The sequence below is a fragment of the Peromyscus maniculatus genome, chromosome 2 (genome assembly GCF_049852395.1).
Source record: "Peromyscus maniculatus bairdii isolate BWxNUB_F1_BW_parent chromosome 2, HU_Pman_BW_mat_3.1, whole genome shotgun sequence".
NCBI lineage: Eukaryota > Metazoa > Chordata > Mammalia > Rodentia > Cricetidae > Peromyscus > Peromyscus maniculatus.
The window spans coordinates 6,411,518-6,428,106 of NC_134853.1; the positions used below are offsets into that span (position 1 = coordinate 6,411,518).

General features: G+C 43.4%; 1 protein-coding gene across 3 annotated transcripts in view; it reads right to left on the reverse strand.

Annotated features, from left to right (window-relative positions):
• The window catches only part of Slco5a1 (solute carrier organic anion transporter family member 5A1), a 147,125-nt gene that overhangs the window by 25,190 nt on the left and 105,346 nt on the right, over positions 1 to 16,589 (reverse strand). For all 3 annotated transcript variants that reach the window (XM_076563710.1, XM_076563711.1, XM_076563709.1), the window contains one exon: positions 5,403 to 5,601. In XM_076563710.1, coding sequence (XP_076419825.1) covers positions 5,403 to 5,601 — 199 coding nt within the window. The remainder of the gene's footprint in view (positions 1 to 5,402; positions 5,602 to 16,589) is intronic.

Below are 16,589 nucleotides of genomic sequence, written 5' to 3' on the forward strand. Positions count from 1 at the left end.
GAGGAAGTGTGTCACTGAGGGTAGGCTTTGAGGTTTCAAGAGCCCATGCCAAGCCCAGAGTCTCTCTCTGCCTATGAATCAAGATATAGTTCTCAGCTCCTGCTCCAGCACCCGCCTGCATGTCACCAGGTTTCCTGCCACAATAATAATGGACTAAACCTCTGAAACTGTAAGCAAGCCCCAATTAAATGCTTTATCTTATAATAATAGTTGCCTTGGTCATGTTATCTCTTCACAGCAATAGAAAAGTGACTAAGACAAAGTCAAAATGGATAAATGTATAGTAGGAGAAATTTTCTTTAAGTTTGGCGGGGGGGGGGGCATGTTTAACTAAAAGGGTTCATTAAGTGGGCAGCATAATGAATGAACGAAATACTTTGGAGATAAGCAGCCAGCCATCCCCTTACCATCTAATCCACATCAATCCACTCACCCACCATACACCCACCATCAACCCAGCCACTCATCCATCTACACATACATACATGCATGCATGCATGCAAGCATGCAACAAAACATCATGCATTGTTTTAAATATGAGAGACACAACTATTATATAGACGACAACAGAGCTCGTCTCGACGACTTAGAACAAGAAGGTAGGTGAAAGGGAACTAATCAAACAAGATGGTTTAGATTGCTGAATGCTATTGGGAAATGAGGAGTGCTGTGGGGGCATAGAAATGTGAAGCAGGAATTCGGCTGGCTATGACAAAGCCATCCCTGGAAGCAGCCAAGGGCCCTTCCAGAGGATGAAGCCAAGGCTTAAGGGGTCTTGGTGATGTTGGCTTTTGAATATTAGCTGTTTCCTGCTATGAATTTCTCATGTGCTATTGTAGCTTTTCCATTCCTAAGAACAGTATGTTTGATCATTCACTGGACACAATTTCCCCTATACAATTAAAGTATTTGTATAACTTTCTCCAACTGTGCTAACAACAGACACAGTCAAGATCCCTAATTTCAGGCCTTTCTGTAACTATTGTCATTAGCAACTTCTGGCCAGGACCTTCTCTGGATGAAACATCTTATCTGAGATACTCCTAGACTTTCTAAGAACAGACTTAGGCATCTAGACTCTCTGTTTGAGAAGGCCTGGCGGATGTGCTAATTAAGCTTAACCTTCCCCTTTCCAAATCTTATCTCTAGTTTCAGATCTACCCTTAACAATTAACTCAGAACTAAAGGGATTTTACTTACAGGTACATCAAGCTGGGACACAGGTTGCCTAGCTACACTTGCCCCGCCCTGCCAGAAAATGGCAGCAGAGATAGCTTGGACAGATAAGGGGCCAAAGGGAAAAAGAAGGTAGTTTTATTTTCACCCATGGCTTAGTGACTTATAGATTCTTAACATTTCAACTAACCACTTCTAAGAATATAGTTTGAGCACATAAAATCCCCTTTGCTAAGATATTAACCAAATTTAGCCCTTAGTTGATTCATTTCCCCATTAGTCACTTCCCTTTTGGGTTGCAGATGATGGCTGACAATTACTGCTCTTTTGTGTGGATCTTATTGCCCCTCCTTTTGACCCTGAGGGAATTCAAGCCTGGTGACCTTTCCTTAGCCAGAGCATTGCTACTGCATGAGTATATAACTGTAAACCTCAGAGACTTGAGGAGAACTAGATTGGAGGACTAGAAGAGGAAACTAGAAGAATGAGATGGGAGATCAGGAAGAGCCAGGTGGGGAAGAGCAAGATGAGAAAGAAGGAGATGGGAGAGGAGCTGAGATGGGAAAGAATTAGATGGATGAGAACCTACATGGGGCAGAACTAAGATGAGAGAATTAAGATAGCACTTAGAGGGAACAGGAGAAAAATATAGAGAGAAATCAGGCAAGAAAGGAGCTAGGCACGAGAGCAGAATAGAAGCTGTGGAGAGAGAGAACTGACTCAGAAGAACAAAGTGAATGGACTAGAAAGTTTCGTGTATATAGATTTATTCAAGTATCTCTCAGATTAATCAATCCGCCACTGGTAGCATCTCTTCAAGAACTCTCGGAGAAGGCTATCAAGAGACTGGACCCCTCTATCAATAGTCTTTGATAGAGGAGGAGTCATGTGACCAAAGTGAAGAGAGAGACGTCTTGGCGAGGAAGTGACATGGCCAAAAACTGAACAAAGGATCAGTTTGGTCTGCATTTCAGCTTTGTCACCTATAAATTCAGGATGATAGTACCTGCCTGACAGTATTGTGAGTTCTCCTAAATTAGTAGTGTATGTAAGAGACACAGAAGAATGCTTGGCATGCTCCAGGGTGAGAGCTGACTATGCTTCGTATTTGTACTAACAGTACAGAAATGTCCAAACATATTGGCACATAAAAACAAAGCTCAGAAAATCAATTGTCAAATGCAATGTTTTAAGTATAAAACAGTAAAAACAAACAAACAAACAAACAAAAAAGCACATGTTCTTAGTGTTATATATAAAGAAATTTTGGAAGGATACATAAAACCAAATGAAAATATTAATCAAGCTTGGTTACACATATCTAGAATCCAGTACTTGGGAGGCAGAAGCAGAGAGAGAGTCTCTGTGAATTTGAGGCCAGCCTCATTTACATATGAGTTTCAGGCCAGCCAGGGCCACATAGTGAGACCTTGTCTCAAGAAGAAAAAGAAGCAGGGGATGGTGAGGGAGGAAGGAAGAAGAAGAGAAGCAGAGAGAGAGAGAGAGAGAGAGAGAGAGAGAGAGAGAGAGAGAGAGAGAGAGAAAGAGAGAAAGAAAGAAAGGAAGAAAGGAAGAAAGAGGAGGAAACAGAGTATAGATTATAAAAAAATAAAGAAGAAACTAACATTAGGAGGATTAAATGATGAGCGGTGTCTTAGGGTTTCTGTTGCTATGAAGAGACACCATGACCATGGCAACTCTTATAAAGGAAAACATTTAATTGGGGCTGACTTACAGTTCAGAGGTTTAGTCCATTGTCATCATGATGGGAAACATGGTGGCATGCAGGCAGACACAGTGTTGGAAAAGGAGCTGAGAGTTCTACATCTGGATCCACAGGCAGCAAGAAGAGAACGAAACACACCGGGCCTAGCTCGAGCATCTAAAACCTCAAAGCGCACCTGCAGTGACACACTTCCTCCAACAAGGCCACACCTCCTAATAGTGCCACTCTCTATGGGCCTATGGGGGTCATTTCCTTTCAAACCACCACAAGGGGGATGGAAGGACAAGTAGAAGAGGAAATATGAGGAGGCACAACTAACACCAAAGGCCTGTTGAAAAGAACATCAGAAGCTCCTATTGTAGAAGCTTCCTAAAATCTACACATATATGAAAGAATTTAAATGAATCGCCATATAATGGGGAAGACAATGCCCCAACTAAACACTTTATGACACCCTATAAAACCTCCAGTTACACAGTTGCACCTTGTTGAGTCATTGGCCAAACAAGTCCCATAGACATCCTCCCCCAAACATCACAGGCTCTTGTCAAGGCTATTGGTCGTTCTCCACAATCTGATGGTAAGCAATCCCATTGCTAAAGACACCACTTACTTATGTATTGAACATGGAGAGATCTAGCTGGTGCCCAAGTACCAGTTCACCCCTACTGACTAGCACTCACGGTGCTGGAAGTTACTCTGCATGTTACCAGAGATGAAAAGCAACCATCAATAGTGACCTAAAGCAGCCATCTGCCTGCACAGGTGCAGCGGTGACATCAGTGTCATGGGAGGAACCTTTTTAAAGTTGAGCTGTAAGGCCCACTCCATGAGAGGGAACCCATTCCCAACACCACTAAAGTGCCCAAGAATCTGACGCTAGATAGGCCATGGGCCTAAGGGAAAACTAACTACTATTGTTCTGCTAAAGGAAAATAGCAATAAAATGACTCCAAATAAAATGACATATAAGGGTATTGCTCAACCCCCAGCAGAGAAGCTCCTTCTTGCAGTAGATGAGAGCTAACACAGAGACTCACAACTGGACAGTGTGCAGAGAGCGGGAAATTTGGAAGCACTCAATCCTAAATGAGATGTCTTCCTCAAACGCTCCCCTCAAGGCTCATGGAAGAGGAGGGAAGGGAAGGCTACGTGGAAGAGGAGGCAGAGAGATTTTTAAGATCCAGAAGTTGATGGATTACTCTAAATAAATAGCACCCTTCCAACACAACAGGGATTACACACATATGAACTCACAGAAACTGTTACAGCAGGCACAAAACAGACAAAATCCCAGCACCGAGAAGAGGAAGTGGACACAAAGGTCCATCCCAAACCAAGAAGCTACTTGCAATTGCTACCTGCTGGGAAAAGGAAATCATTTCCCCCCAGGGAAGTCTCACAGGGTATATCAACTTCGATCCAGGGCAAGCCCGTGCCCGGGAGTTGGACAGCATAAACCGGATTCCATGTTTTTTTTTTGTTTGTTTTTTAATGGGGTTTTTGGTTTGTTCTGGTATTTTTGTCTTATGTTTTGTTTGTTATGTTTTTTTTTTAAGAAAGAAAAAGTGTGAAGTTGGGTGAGTAGGGAGGTGGGGAGGATCTGGGGGGAGTGTAGGGGAAACATAATGGAAATACATTCTATGAGAAAACAAATGAAATTAAAAAAAAATACTACATGGTTGGCTTTAGTTTGGAGAAGTGAGAATAGTGGGTGGGTGGAGGACTCGGGTGGAAGCCAGTCTTTCCATAGTGGATGGTATTTCATAAATTTGATGGGGTTTGGTGGGGTGCAGGTTCCTGTGTGTGCATGTGTGAGCAGATGTGTGTGCACACGTGTTCACATGCTGCTCCTCCTCAGGAATTTCCATCTGGATTTTTGAAATGGTCTCTCATTAGCCTGGGACCCACCAACTAGAGTGGACTCTCTGGCCAGTCACAGGCATCAGCTCACGTCCACCTCCCCAGCACAAGGACTACAGGTGTGTACCACCACATCTGGCGTTTTTACAAGGGTTCCAGGGATCAAACTTAGTTCCTCGAGATTTACTGAGCTACCTCTCCAGCCATTAAGAACAACTCACTTAAGGGAAAGAGAAAATTAATTAATACAATAAGTATCCCCTCATCTTCTGTAATTAAAATGCCATGGAGGTCACTCTGTGGGATCAAAAGAGACAGACAAAGGTGAAACCCTGTGACCTCCACCCAACAGGAGCATGAGCTGCAGTTGCAGAGACAAAGCACATAAAGCAGATGGGAAGGAGACACAGTGTGGGCCAGATGTGGGCCAGGTGTGGGCCAGGTGTGGGCCAGGTGTGGGCCGGGTGTGGGCCGGGTGTGGGCCGGGTGTGGGCCGGGTGTGGAACCACGCAGCAGGCACTGCGCGCCTTCCGGTGCAGGAAGGCTCCTCAGAGGCACTTACCCTGTGGTGTAAGGGGAACCACACAGCAGGCACTGCGCGCCTGCCGGTGCAGGAAGGCTCCTCAGAGGCACTTACCCTGTGGTGTAAGGGATGTTTATGCCGCCCAGATTGATGCTTTCGCAGCCAACAATGAAGAGGGTCGAGAAGCAGAGCAGAGACACCCCGCTGCAGATCATCGCCAGTTTGGCGGATTCTCTTGCACCAAGCTTCAGTTTTTTTATGATGTAGCCTCCCAGGACGATGCCAACACCAGCGCTGGGGACAATGATGACACCTGGGAAGAGGAGGAGGAGGAGGCGTTAATGTGCACTGGTGTGGACTGTCGCTTGTCTCCTCTAACTGTCTGCGCATTAACACGAAGGTAAAGCATAAGAATCACTCTAATCCATACATATCCAGTGTGTGACTTTACAGTACACTACCTTCAACGCACATTGGCAAAGGATTGAAATCCAGGAGATAGAAAAAATACTTTTACAATGTAATAATATAAAGACAAATAATTCATGAGAAAAGTGAACAAAATTTAAATTGACTCTTCATTAAAAGAGAAAATGCAAATGTCCTAAGCCAACGAAAAGGTACCACCTCATTACTTAGGAAGAAACATAGGTTACAACCACAGTGAAATTCCACCACATAGCAGTCAGCAGGTAAACATTTTAAAGTTTGGTAATGCCAAGTGTTGGTCAAGATAAAAGTGCTGGAAACTCTCAGCACTGGAGGACCAGAAACGGTAGGACCAACTTTGAAAAGCAGTTTTTCGTCACCTGGTAGAAATGAAGGTAAACACATCCTGCAACAGGCAGTTCCATCCCAGATTTATCCCCCAAAGAAACTCATGGTGTACACCAACCATCCTAATAGACCCCAAGTGAAAATAAACCAAATTCCCCATAACAGATGCATTACATGTGGAGTATTCCAATCACAAAGCACTAGTAGATAGCAAAACAAAGGAAGACATGTAATCAAACACACATAAAGGGGGTGACTCTCACAAAGGTGCTCCAAGAAAAGAACTGCAACAAAATACGCACATGTTCACACCTACATCAAGTTCAAGAACCAGGTGAACTCAACCGTAAGGCTCTAGGATGCACATACAGGTAGTATGACTATAAAGGAAAGGTAGTTACTGTGAACACCAAGACAGCTGGGCAATGAGTGGGTTAGGACAAGGGGCTCCTGCAGCCCTGGAAATGCTCTGTTCCATAAGGTGGGTCGCAGTCACCGCCACAGCCTGAACGCTTATGTCTTCCTGAATTCATGTTAAAATCCTACCCCCCAAAGTGCTGGCATTAGAAGAGGGAAAACCTCATGAGTAGGATTAGTGTCCTAATTAAAGAGACCTGAGCATCCCCTGTTCTCTCCATCATATAAGGGCGTAGTAAAATTGTCCCATCGGTGATAAACAGACCCTCACCAGATAGCAAATCCACCAACACCGGGATTCTGGACTCCTTGCTGCTATAACTGTTAGAAACCAAACCTCACGCTCATGAACCACTCTGTGCATGGTAATATTGTTACATCAGCCTGAATAGACTAAACGAGTCTTATACTTACTCCTTATCTCTACATTTTGACCACTGAACCACTGGATGTATTATATTGCATTGCAGAAAAATAAAGACATGAGGTTGGAGAGATGGCTCACTCAGTGGTTAAAAGCATGTACTCTTCTTGCAGAGGACCCAAGTTCAATCCACAGCACTTACAATGGGCAGCCCACAAGCACCTGTAACTCTAGCCCAGGGAGACCTGGCCTTTCAGACCTTTATTGGCATCTGCATTCACACGTGTGAATGAACACACTTAAAAACGAGTAATAAAATAAATCTTTATTTTAAAAAATGAAGAATAAAGACATAGGATAACCCCCAAAAAACTTTACAAATGAAACGAGAGACATACAGGCTAATAGAAAAATCTCAGTAAAACAATTCTACAAGGTGCTAGGGAAACACAGGGTGAGCTGAGTCTTCCCTGGGGGAAATCAGGGAGAACTCTCACAGTGGCCGTTTTCAGCTGCCATTCGATAGAATGTCTCCAATGGACGGACACAGAGAGACCATTCTGAAAAAGGAAACCCACGTGAAGGCACGAGGTCATAGTTGTGGGTACCCATGGCGCTTCAAAATACCGAGAGTGTGCAATGCAAGATGGTGGGATGTGATGGGGTGCAGGAAGAGAAGTTGGGGAAAAGGAGAGCATAAGAGCCCAGGAAAGAAACTCAGCTTATGTATCTGAGCAATGAGAGGCCGCTGGAGAATTCTGCGCGGGATCAGATGAGAGTTACGTGCTATGAAGGCCATTGCTGACGTGAGATACAAGATAGCATTGATGGAATGAGAACTTGAGTCTGCAGTGGGTCAGATGGGTAATTGCAAGGGTCCAGGTGAGCCGCAGGAAAGCACCTCACTCAGAGCACAATAAATTAACTAAGGAGGCTGGGGAGAGCAGGAAAGCTAGTGTGTGGTACTCAGAGAACAGGGATCCGGACAGAAGAACAATGTGTAGATGGCAGCTTAGCAATCTCTGCTGTAGACAGGAGTTTGAGGGGCACACGGGGCACTCTGGGGCGCTGGGACACACAGAGCACACGGGGCACTCTGGGTACTGGGGGCTGTGAGCAGAGCATGCTGAGAGATTGATGTTATAGTTGAACCTGAGAGATGAGATGTTCTCAGATGATACAGTGAGAAAAGGAGGAAGCCGTCTCAAGAGAGCCGTGTTAATGGGTTCTGACAAAGAGGTGAGCCTGTAAATGAAGCTGAAAACCAGACAGAGGCGAGAGGGAAGCCCGAGGAGAGCAGTGTTGTAAAGGGACTAGAAGTAACCAGGAAATCATGAACAAGCGGGTGCCCACACTGCATGTGAGAATGGTTCCCATGGACTTCTAAGTAGATGTGGTTCTGCACTGTCTTGGGGCTAGTGGTCCAGTTTCTCCATCACCACCACACCACCATCTCAGTCTCTAATAGTTCCATTCCCTTTGTGAGGAGAAATACAAAAGCTGATTCTCCAGGCTGAAGTTACTGTCCTGTTATCACCTCCGTCTGAACTTAATATCATCTTCTTCTTGGTATCTTCCTTCCCTTTCCTGAGACCCCAGGCCCCAAAGAGCCAACACCCTATCCCACAATGCCCCAGGGGTAGCCCTTGCCTGACACCAGCCCAGGATCCAAAGGCCTAAGTTCTGGAGGTGAAGACCCATGCAATTGCTGGTGTCTGAGAATTCCAGATAAGACAAAACCCTGCCCTGTCCCATGCAAGACATATGTCCTTGGACCCTGGGCTGGGAGCAAGCAGCATTTTCCTTCTGCATACACCTCCCCCCTCCCATTCGTCACTTTGCACTCTCCTGCAAGCATGCTGGAGATGTTCTTCAGCACAGATTGATGCAACACACACACACACACACACACACACACACACACACACACTATGGTGGGCATCTACAGCACCTGGGACTAGTCTCAACATCATACTTACCACTGCCTGCTGTGTTTATCCTGTCTTTCTGGCAGGTTCCTAAACATGCACACACACTCTCACATGTTTACATACACACTCAAATACACAGATTCATATGCACACTCACACACACTCATACACACTCACACACACACACACACAGATGCTGACTACCTGTCAGGTATTACAATAACTACCTTTTCTATACCAAGTCACTCTAAACTTTTTATGGATTTCAACAGTCTAGAATCAGAGCAGGTCTCATAAAGAGAAGAAACTTGTGATCAGGGCTCAGTTTGATTAGAAGTGGTTTTCTCTCTCAGTGGCTCCAATCCATGGGCATCTGTGGTAGTTTGAATGAGAACATCCCCCACAGTCTTGGACATTTGAATCCTTGGTCCCCAGTGAGTGGCGCTGTTTGGGGAGGTTTAGGAGGTGTGGACTTGTTAGAGGATGTATGTCACTGGAAACGAGCTTAGAGAGTTGAAAGCCTCACACCATTCCCTCTGTGCTCTCTCTACTTCATGCTCGTGACTGAGATGTGAACTCTAAACTCTCTGCGCCTGCCTCCATGCCGCCAGCTTCTTGCCATGCTTCCACTTTGATATCACGGACTCCTATCTCTTTGGAACCATAAGTCAAAACAAACTCTCTCTTCCTTAGGCTGCTTTGCCCATAGTGTTTTAACACGGCATCAGAAATAACTAATGCAGCATCCCTCTGTCCACGGGGTCGTAGATGGGGAGGGATAGAGTACTGTCTCCATAACCACACTTGGAGTGGTACAGCAGACAAAACTAGCTTAACTTTACTTATAAAAAGCCTTTAATTAACTTTATAAAAAAAAGCCTGTGCTTCTAATTTTATAGTACAAAAATTATTTTTTAAGGTCACCACCATCTCTTACAAAGATTTTCTTTTAGAGAGGAAGCATCCATTCCCCTCAGATGAGAACAGCTACAGAGAGTGTTTTCAAAATCCAAACCTCAATGCTGGCCAATACTAAATGGTCCAAGGATAGAAAACACAGGAAGGGCAAACTGTACATCAGTCTAGAAGAACAGCAGTGTAAGATACACATTGCTCTTTTTTTTGAACACCTCATCTTCCAGGAGCCCCTTCAAAGGCAATAGCTGGGTGTGGCACTAGAATTAATTAATGGAATTCCTTCCCTTCAAATTCTGATTGTTTTAAGACAGAGAACAAAATATTTCTTTCCACCTATCATATTCCATGACATAACTTCAAATGTCATTGGCTTCAGACTAAGAGGGTGTGTGTGTGTGTGTGTGTGTGTGTGTGTGTGTGTGTGTGTGTGTGTGTAACTGGCATGGTCCAAGGTTCCGGTAATGGAAGAAAGGCCTATAGATAGAGTGGGGCCACACAGGAACTTTTAGAGACTTCCCTGAGACTTTTCCTGGCAGAGCAGGAGCTTGGCGCATGGCTGCTGCCAAGCAGCTGACTCAGTTTCCCCTTCTAGAATTTTTAGCCCAAGAAGACAGTATTTGAAGGAATCCTCATGGGCCTCCACTTTCTGCTGTGTGACAGCTACTGAGCTCAGATGGGACCACTGAATCAAAGCAATAAAGAAGGCTCCGGAATTCTAGCATGACCTTGCTGAAATGATTAATAAAGGCTCTCAAAATCTGAGCTCCACACTGCCTTCGTGTTGAAGATCCCTGTATGTAGCCCATCTGCTACTCCTCATAGGCTCAACAGATCTCCCAAGCCTGTCACACAGTCTCCGCTATGCCAACACAGGGAGACTTGTACAGTAGGAGAGAAACGCAAGAAGCCTCGTCCTAGGGCACTGGAGAAAAGGTGATAAAAAGGAACATTCAGAGAGAACAACCACGCTTTTCATTTCAAGTTTCTGACCAATTCAGCTGAAACGATGCCTGAGCACCAGTGCCCAGGTGTGTCGTGACAGGGACTCCAAAATCAAACTGAATCAAGTTTCATCTTCTGTGGCTTGCAAACCTAGCAGAGGTGTCTGCATCGACACCATAGAGCCACAGAGCTCAGTGGGAAAATGCTTAGGGCTCTACTTCGTCTTCCAGCTCTGGGGAAAGAGCCTTAAGCTAATTACCACAGAGGCGGCGGGGGCCGGCCTTTTGTAAAGGAAACTTCACGGGACAGTGATAGGACCTCATTAACGTTTTCAGTTACCAAAAGCTGCCAGTGAAGAAGTCAGCGTCAGGTTTCCACACCCAGTTCCTGTTCATGGCACAGATTTGGGCTTGTGCCAAACGCAAAGCCCTCACTGGAGGCCCTTCAGGAGAGATCTATTTTCTGTCAGCAATTTTCAGAGGTTCTCTGTTCACTGTTGTCCAAATCCTGCAGCCCCCAGAGCTTTCCCACCAAGAAGGCTGACCATTGCTCCGCCCCCTAGAGACTCAGCTGTAAACCCTGACAAGGTCTTCCTTCCCCTGGGAGAAGTGAGCAGGATTTAAAAACTGTTCATCTATAGGGGAAGAAGCTAATAAATAAATAAATAAATAATTAAAAAAAAACTTTGACACACCTAAATCATGCCCATTAAAATGGCCTGTATTCCTCAAAGACCAGATGGAAATCTTGCTCTTTTAAAACTATATTACAGCCAGGTGGTGGTGGTACACGCCTTTAATCCTAGTAATTGGGAGGAAGAAGCAGGAGGATCTCTGTGAGTTCAAGGCCAGTCTGGTCTACAAATCGAGTTCCAGGACAGCCAGGACTGTTACACAGAGAAACCCTGTCTTGGAAAAAAAAAAAAAAAACACAAAAAAAACTATATTACTTGAGCTGGGCTAATCCTAGCACACAGCAGACAGAGGGAGGCAGATCTCTGTGAGTTCAAGGCTAGCCTGGTCTACAGAGCAAGTTCCAGGACAGCAAGGGCTACACAGAGAAACCCTTTCTTAAAAAACTAAAAAACAAACAATCAATCAAACAAACAAAAAGCCTTTATTAATTCTGTCAGGTACATATGGGAGACCAGAATGATCATTCTGTGCTTTAGTCAAATCACTAATTTGAACACATTTTAATTTTCTTCCATCTTTTTATTATCTTTTTTCTATGTGTATGAATGTTTTGCCTTTGTGAATATTATGTATGCTTATTTACTTCCCTTTATCCCCTAGCTCTGGGAAACGCGGGGGGGGGGGGGGTGGGGGAGAGTCTTGAGCAAGTTATTACAGATGTGAGGCTCTCTGGCGCTTTTGTAGTCAATGATTAAGTGCATGCCAGCTGCCTGTTGGGATCAGAAGAGAGCATCAGAGCCTCTGGAACTGGAGTTATAGGCAGCTGTGAGCCACCATGTGGGTGCTGGGAAATAAACCTGTGTCCTCTGGAAGAGCAGCCAGGGCTTTTAAATGCTGAGCCATCTCCCCAAGGCCTCATTTTAAAACCAACTGACAGCTTCACTGGCCTGTAATTCACATACTATAGAATTTGCCTACTTAACATAGAGTTCAACATTTGGGAGGGTGATGGAACTTGACCACAAGGCCTCACATATGCTAGCTAGGCAAGCACTTGACCACTGAGCTCTGTGGACGTAGTCTCAGCCCAGCACATGCACAACATACCCACAAAGATATGCAACACCACCTTCTTCTAACATTTTCTCTTCACCCCACAAAGAAGCCAGGGGTCCATCAACTATCATGGCGATTTCCTCCCAACTTTCCCTATACCCACTGAAAATCGATCTGAACGGCTCCAAGGGTTTCCCTAATTTGTCTGAATGGAGTCACACAATACATGCCCCAGTCTCCTGCCGTTTTACATGTTTTCAGGTCTTGTCCATGTTAGAGCATGGCTTCCTTCTTTATTTCTGCTTAGGGCCAAACTGTATTGTATTCATACCTTGTTCTTTATTCATACATCAGGTGATGGACTTCTGGGGTTATGTCCACATTGGGGATATTGTGAATAATGCTGTCATGATAATTCATATATAACATCTTAATGTGACCATAAGTTGCATTTCTTGTGGAAGCAAGCCTAGAAATGGAATTTCCAGATCATGTGTTTGAAGATACATTGAACTGTTCTCCAAAGCGGCTACATCATTTGATGTTCCCATCAGCAGTGCATAAGGAGTCCATTCCTCCACATTTTTACCAACAGTTTTAAAAGGCAATGTTTGAGGCCAAACAAGTGGACGTGACGTAGTGTTTCATAACAACTCGTGTGGCTTTGATCTGCATTTCTCTGGTAACTGATCACATCAGCTGTCTTTTCCTGTGCTTATTTTGGCCATTTGTATACCTTCTCTAGAGAAATGTCTATTCATCTTTCCCCCATTTTTTAAAGTTGGCATACTTTTTATTATTTATCTATAAGTTTTAACTATTCTAGACACAGCTGCCTTAGCAGATATATGATTTGCAAATATTTTCCCTATCCTATGGGTATCTATTTTACCTCCTTGATGTTGTCCTTTGATGCAGAAGTTTTTAGTACTGATGAAACCCAATTTATTTGTTTTTCCCCATTGCCTACATTGCTTAGTCTAAGACCACAATGATTTGTGTGCCTGCTTATTTCTAGGAATATTCTAAGTCTCTTATACTTTGATTCACCTTGCATTTATTTAATATGGTGTGAGGGATAAATTTAATTCTTTCTCATGTACCTTTCTGCTTGTCGCAGAGTCCCTTGTAAAAAAGACTGTTCATTCTTCCCACTGAATAGCCTTGATGCCCTGATCAGCCTGTTGATCGGGGTTTATAGCTCAGCGGATAAATTACTTGGCATACAAACCCAAAAGTGGAGTTCAGATTTCCCACAGCCATATAGAAAATAGGCAGACATGGCAGCCCACCTGTAATTCCAGTGTTCAGGAGACATGAGGTCCCCAGGGAAAGCTGACCCTTGGACCAGTGGTTCTCAACCTGTGGGTCGAGACCTCATAGCAAACCTCTATCTCCAAATATAGTTTACGCTGTGACTCATAACAGTAGCAAAATTGTAGTTATGAAGTAGCAATGGAATAATTGTATGGTTGGGGGTCACCACCACATGAGAAACTGTGTAAAGGGTCGCAGTGTTAAGAAGGGTGAGAACTGCTGAGATAGACTATCCAATCAGCAAGCTCTAGGTTCAGCAGGAGACCTTGCCTTAGTAAATAAAGTGGAGAATGATCAAGGAAAACACACAGAAAAAAAAAAATCGACCTCTAGCCGACACGCACTTGTACGCATATGCAGGTGCACCCACACACATGTGAACACACATGAACACACATGGAAGTAATCTACTGATCACAAGTATGTGAGCTTATTTCTAGGTCCTCAATTCTATTCCTTTAATGTGTCTGTCTTCTCTAAGCCAGTACTACCATACTATTTTGACTATTAGGAAATTTTGATGTAGTTTGCATTGAATCTATCAGTCAATTTCAGGAGTATTGACACCTGAATAATACCAATTCTTCTAGTCCTTGAATTTAAAGTATATTTCTCCTGAGTTTTAGTTTCTTTCATTCTTAAACACTCATTAATCATCTAGCTGACTAAGTTGTATACATTTATCATGAATAGCATGTTATCTTGAAATATGTATATTCTGTTCAATGGCTAAATTAAGCTAATTAACATGCATTATTCAATACATACCATTTTGTGGTAAGAACACAAGGTCTACCTTACAACTTTCAGAATCTGATGTATTGTTGTAACTATGGTGGACAGTAGTCATCATTTTGCATGACAATCTTTTTTAGCTACTTCTCTACCTAGGTGAAATCTTTCCTCTGACAGGTACTTTCCTAAACAATATTTTATAGTTTTCCCAATACAAGCTTTGCACAAATTTGTTGAATATTGTTTCTAAGAACCATTTCCTTAGTTTGTTTTGGGATCATTGTAGATGTATAAAATTACAGTTGGTTGTGGTGTATTTATCTTCTATCTTGCAGTCCCACCAAGCACACTCAGTAGCACAATTAGAGTAGATTTTCTAGGATGTCTTGGGATTTTCTCCATGAAAAACATGTAACTTGTGAAGAGAGGCCATTTTCATTCTTCCTGCCTGATCTGAATGGCCTTTACTTCCTTCTCCTACACAGTGGCCTCACTAATCTCTTGTGCAATAGGAAAGTAGCAGGCATGTATTTATCTGTCCTGATCTTAGGAGGAAGGTATCCATCAGTTATGACAAGACAGGCTAGCTGTGTTCTTCCACAGAATCCCTTTATCACAGTCTGTCTTTAATCTCTAAACTATCTAAGCAAAACTTTACCAAAAAAAATTATGCATTGTTTGTAGGAATATTGTTAAGTATAAATTTTGAGAAACTTACATGAATGTAATTTTTAATTTAGTCACTTAATAAATTTGATAAATCTTTTAAAATTCAAATATTTACTAGAAATCCTTTATCAAACTATATATATAACAGGAACTATTTTAAACTGGAGACACATAGTGAATAAAACCAGGAAGACTTCTTGCCCATGTTGACTTTACAGTCTAATGTGGCAAAAACATTAAATTAATAACTAGGCAAATTATTCCAAGTGATAGAAGGTGAAAAGAATTACAGCATAAATTATTCTCGGCATAGTAGGACAAATACAGAGTGTGGAGCAGCGGCATTCTTAAACAGGGTGAAGTCTTACTAGCAAAAGGCATTTGAGCCAAAGCAAAGGAACAAAGGGAGGACAGTGTTCACGAGGATTAAGTCACACCTCACTTACACACTTACACACTGATCTTACCTCAGTGTTCACGAGGATTAAGTCACACCTCACTTCCACACTTATACACTGATCTTACCTCACCATTCATGAGGATTCAGTCACACCTCACTTCCACACTTATACACTTACTGATCTTACCTCAATGTTCACGAGGATTAAGTCACACCTCACTTCCACACTTATACACTGATCTTACCTCAGTGTTCATGAGGATTAAGTCACTCTTCACGTGTATACTGATCTTACCTATCCATGAATAGAACCCAGAGGTACCAAAACTCAGAAAATTTTATAACTTAAAGGAACCTCAAAAATCGTTCATCTTTCTTTGTTCTAATGAAACAATCTAAACCAGAAAACATAAGAACTCTGAGCAAGGCAGTAACGGATGGGAAGAAAATCAGACCCAGTGGCTACACACTGTACTGTTTGGTTCTGGTTTTTTTTGGGGTGGGGTGGGGTGGGGGGTTTGGGTGTTGGTTGGTTGGTTTTTGAAACTGGATTTCTCTGTGTGGCCCTCACAGACCTAGATCTCATTCTGTAGACCAGGCTGGCCTCAAACTCAGAGATTTGTCTGCCTCTGCCTCCCTGAGTGCTGGGATTAAAGGCGTGCACCAGCACCGCCCAGCTGCACTGTTGTTTTAAGATGTAGTTTTGTTTGAGCCATGCATAATTCCATCAGATTATGAAAACTGCACTAAAGAGTCCTTATAATAAAGCTGATTCAGAACCGAAACTTACTCTAATAACCTCAGGGTCTGAGCATTTGTAGCTTGAGTTTTCCTGCCTTGCCCACAGTCAGGACAAATCTCTCTCACCTGCCAGTCCCACAGCCACTCAGACCCAACCAAGTAAACACAGAGACTGATATTGTTTACAAACTGTATGGCCGTGGCAGGCTTCTTGCTATCTGTTCTTATAGCTTAAATTAATCCATTTCCACAAATCTATACCCTGCCACGCGGCTCGTGGCTTACTGGTACTTTACATCTTCCTTGTCCTGGCAGCGGCTCCAGGCAGTGACTCCTTCTGCCTTCCTGTTCTTTTATTTCTCCTCTCTGTTAGTCCTGCCTATACTTCCTGCCTAGCCA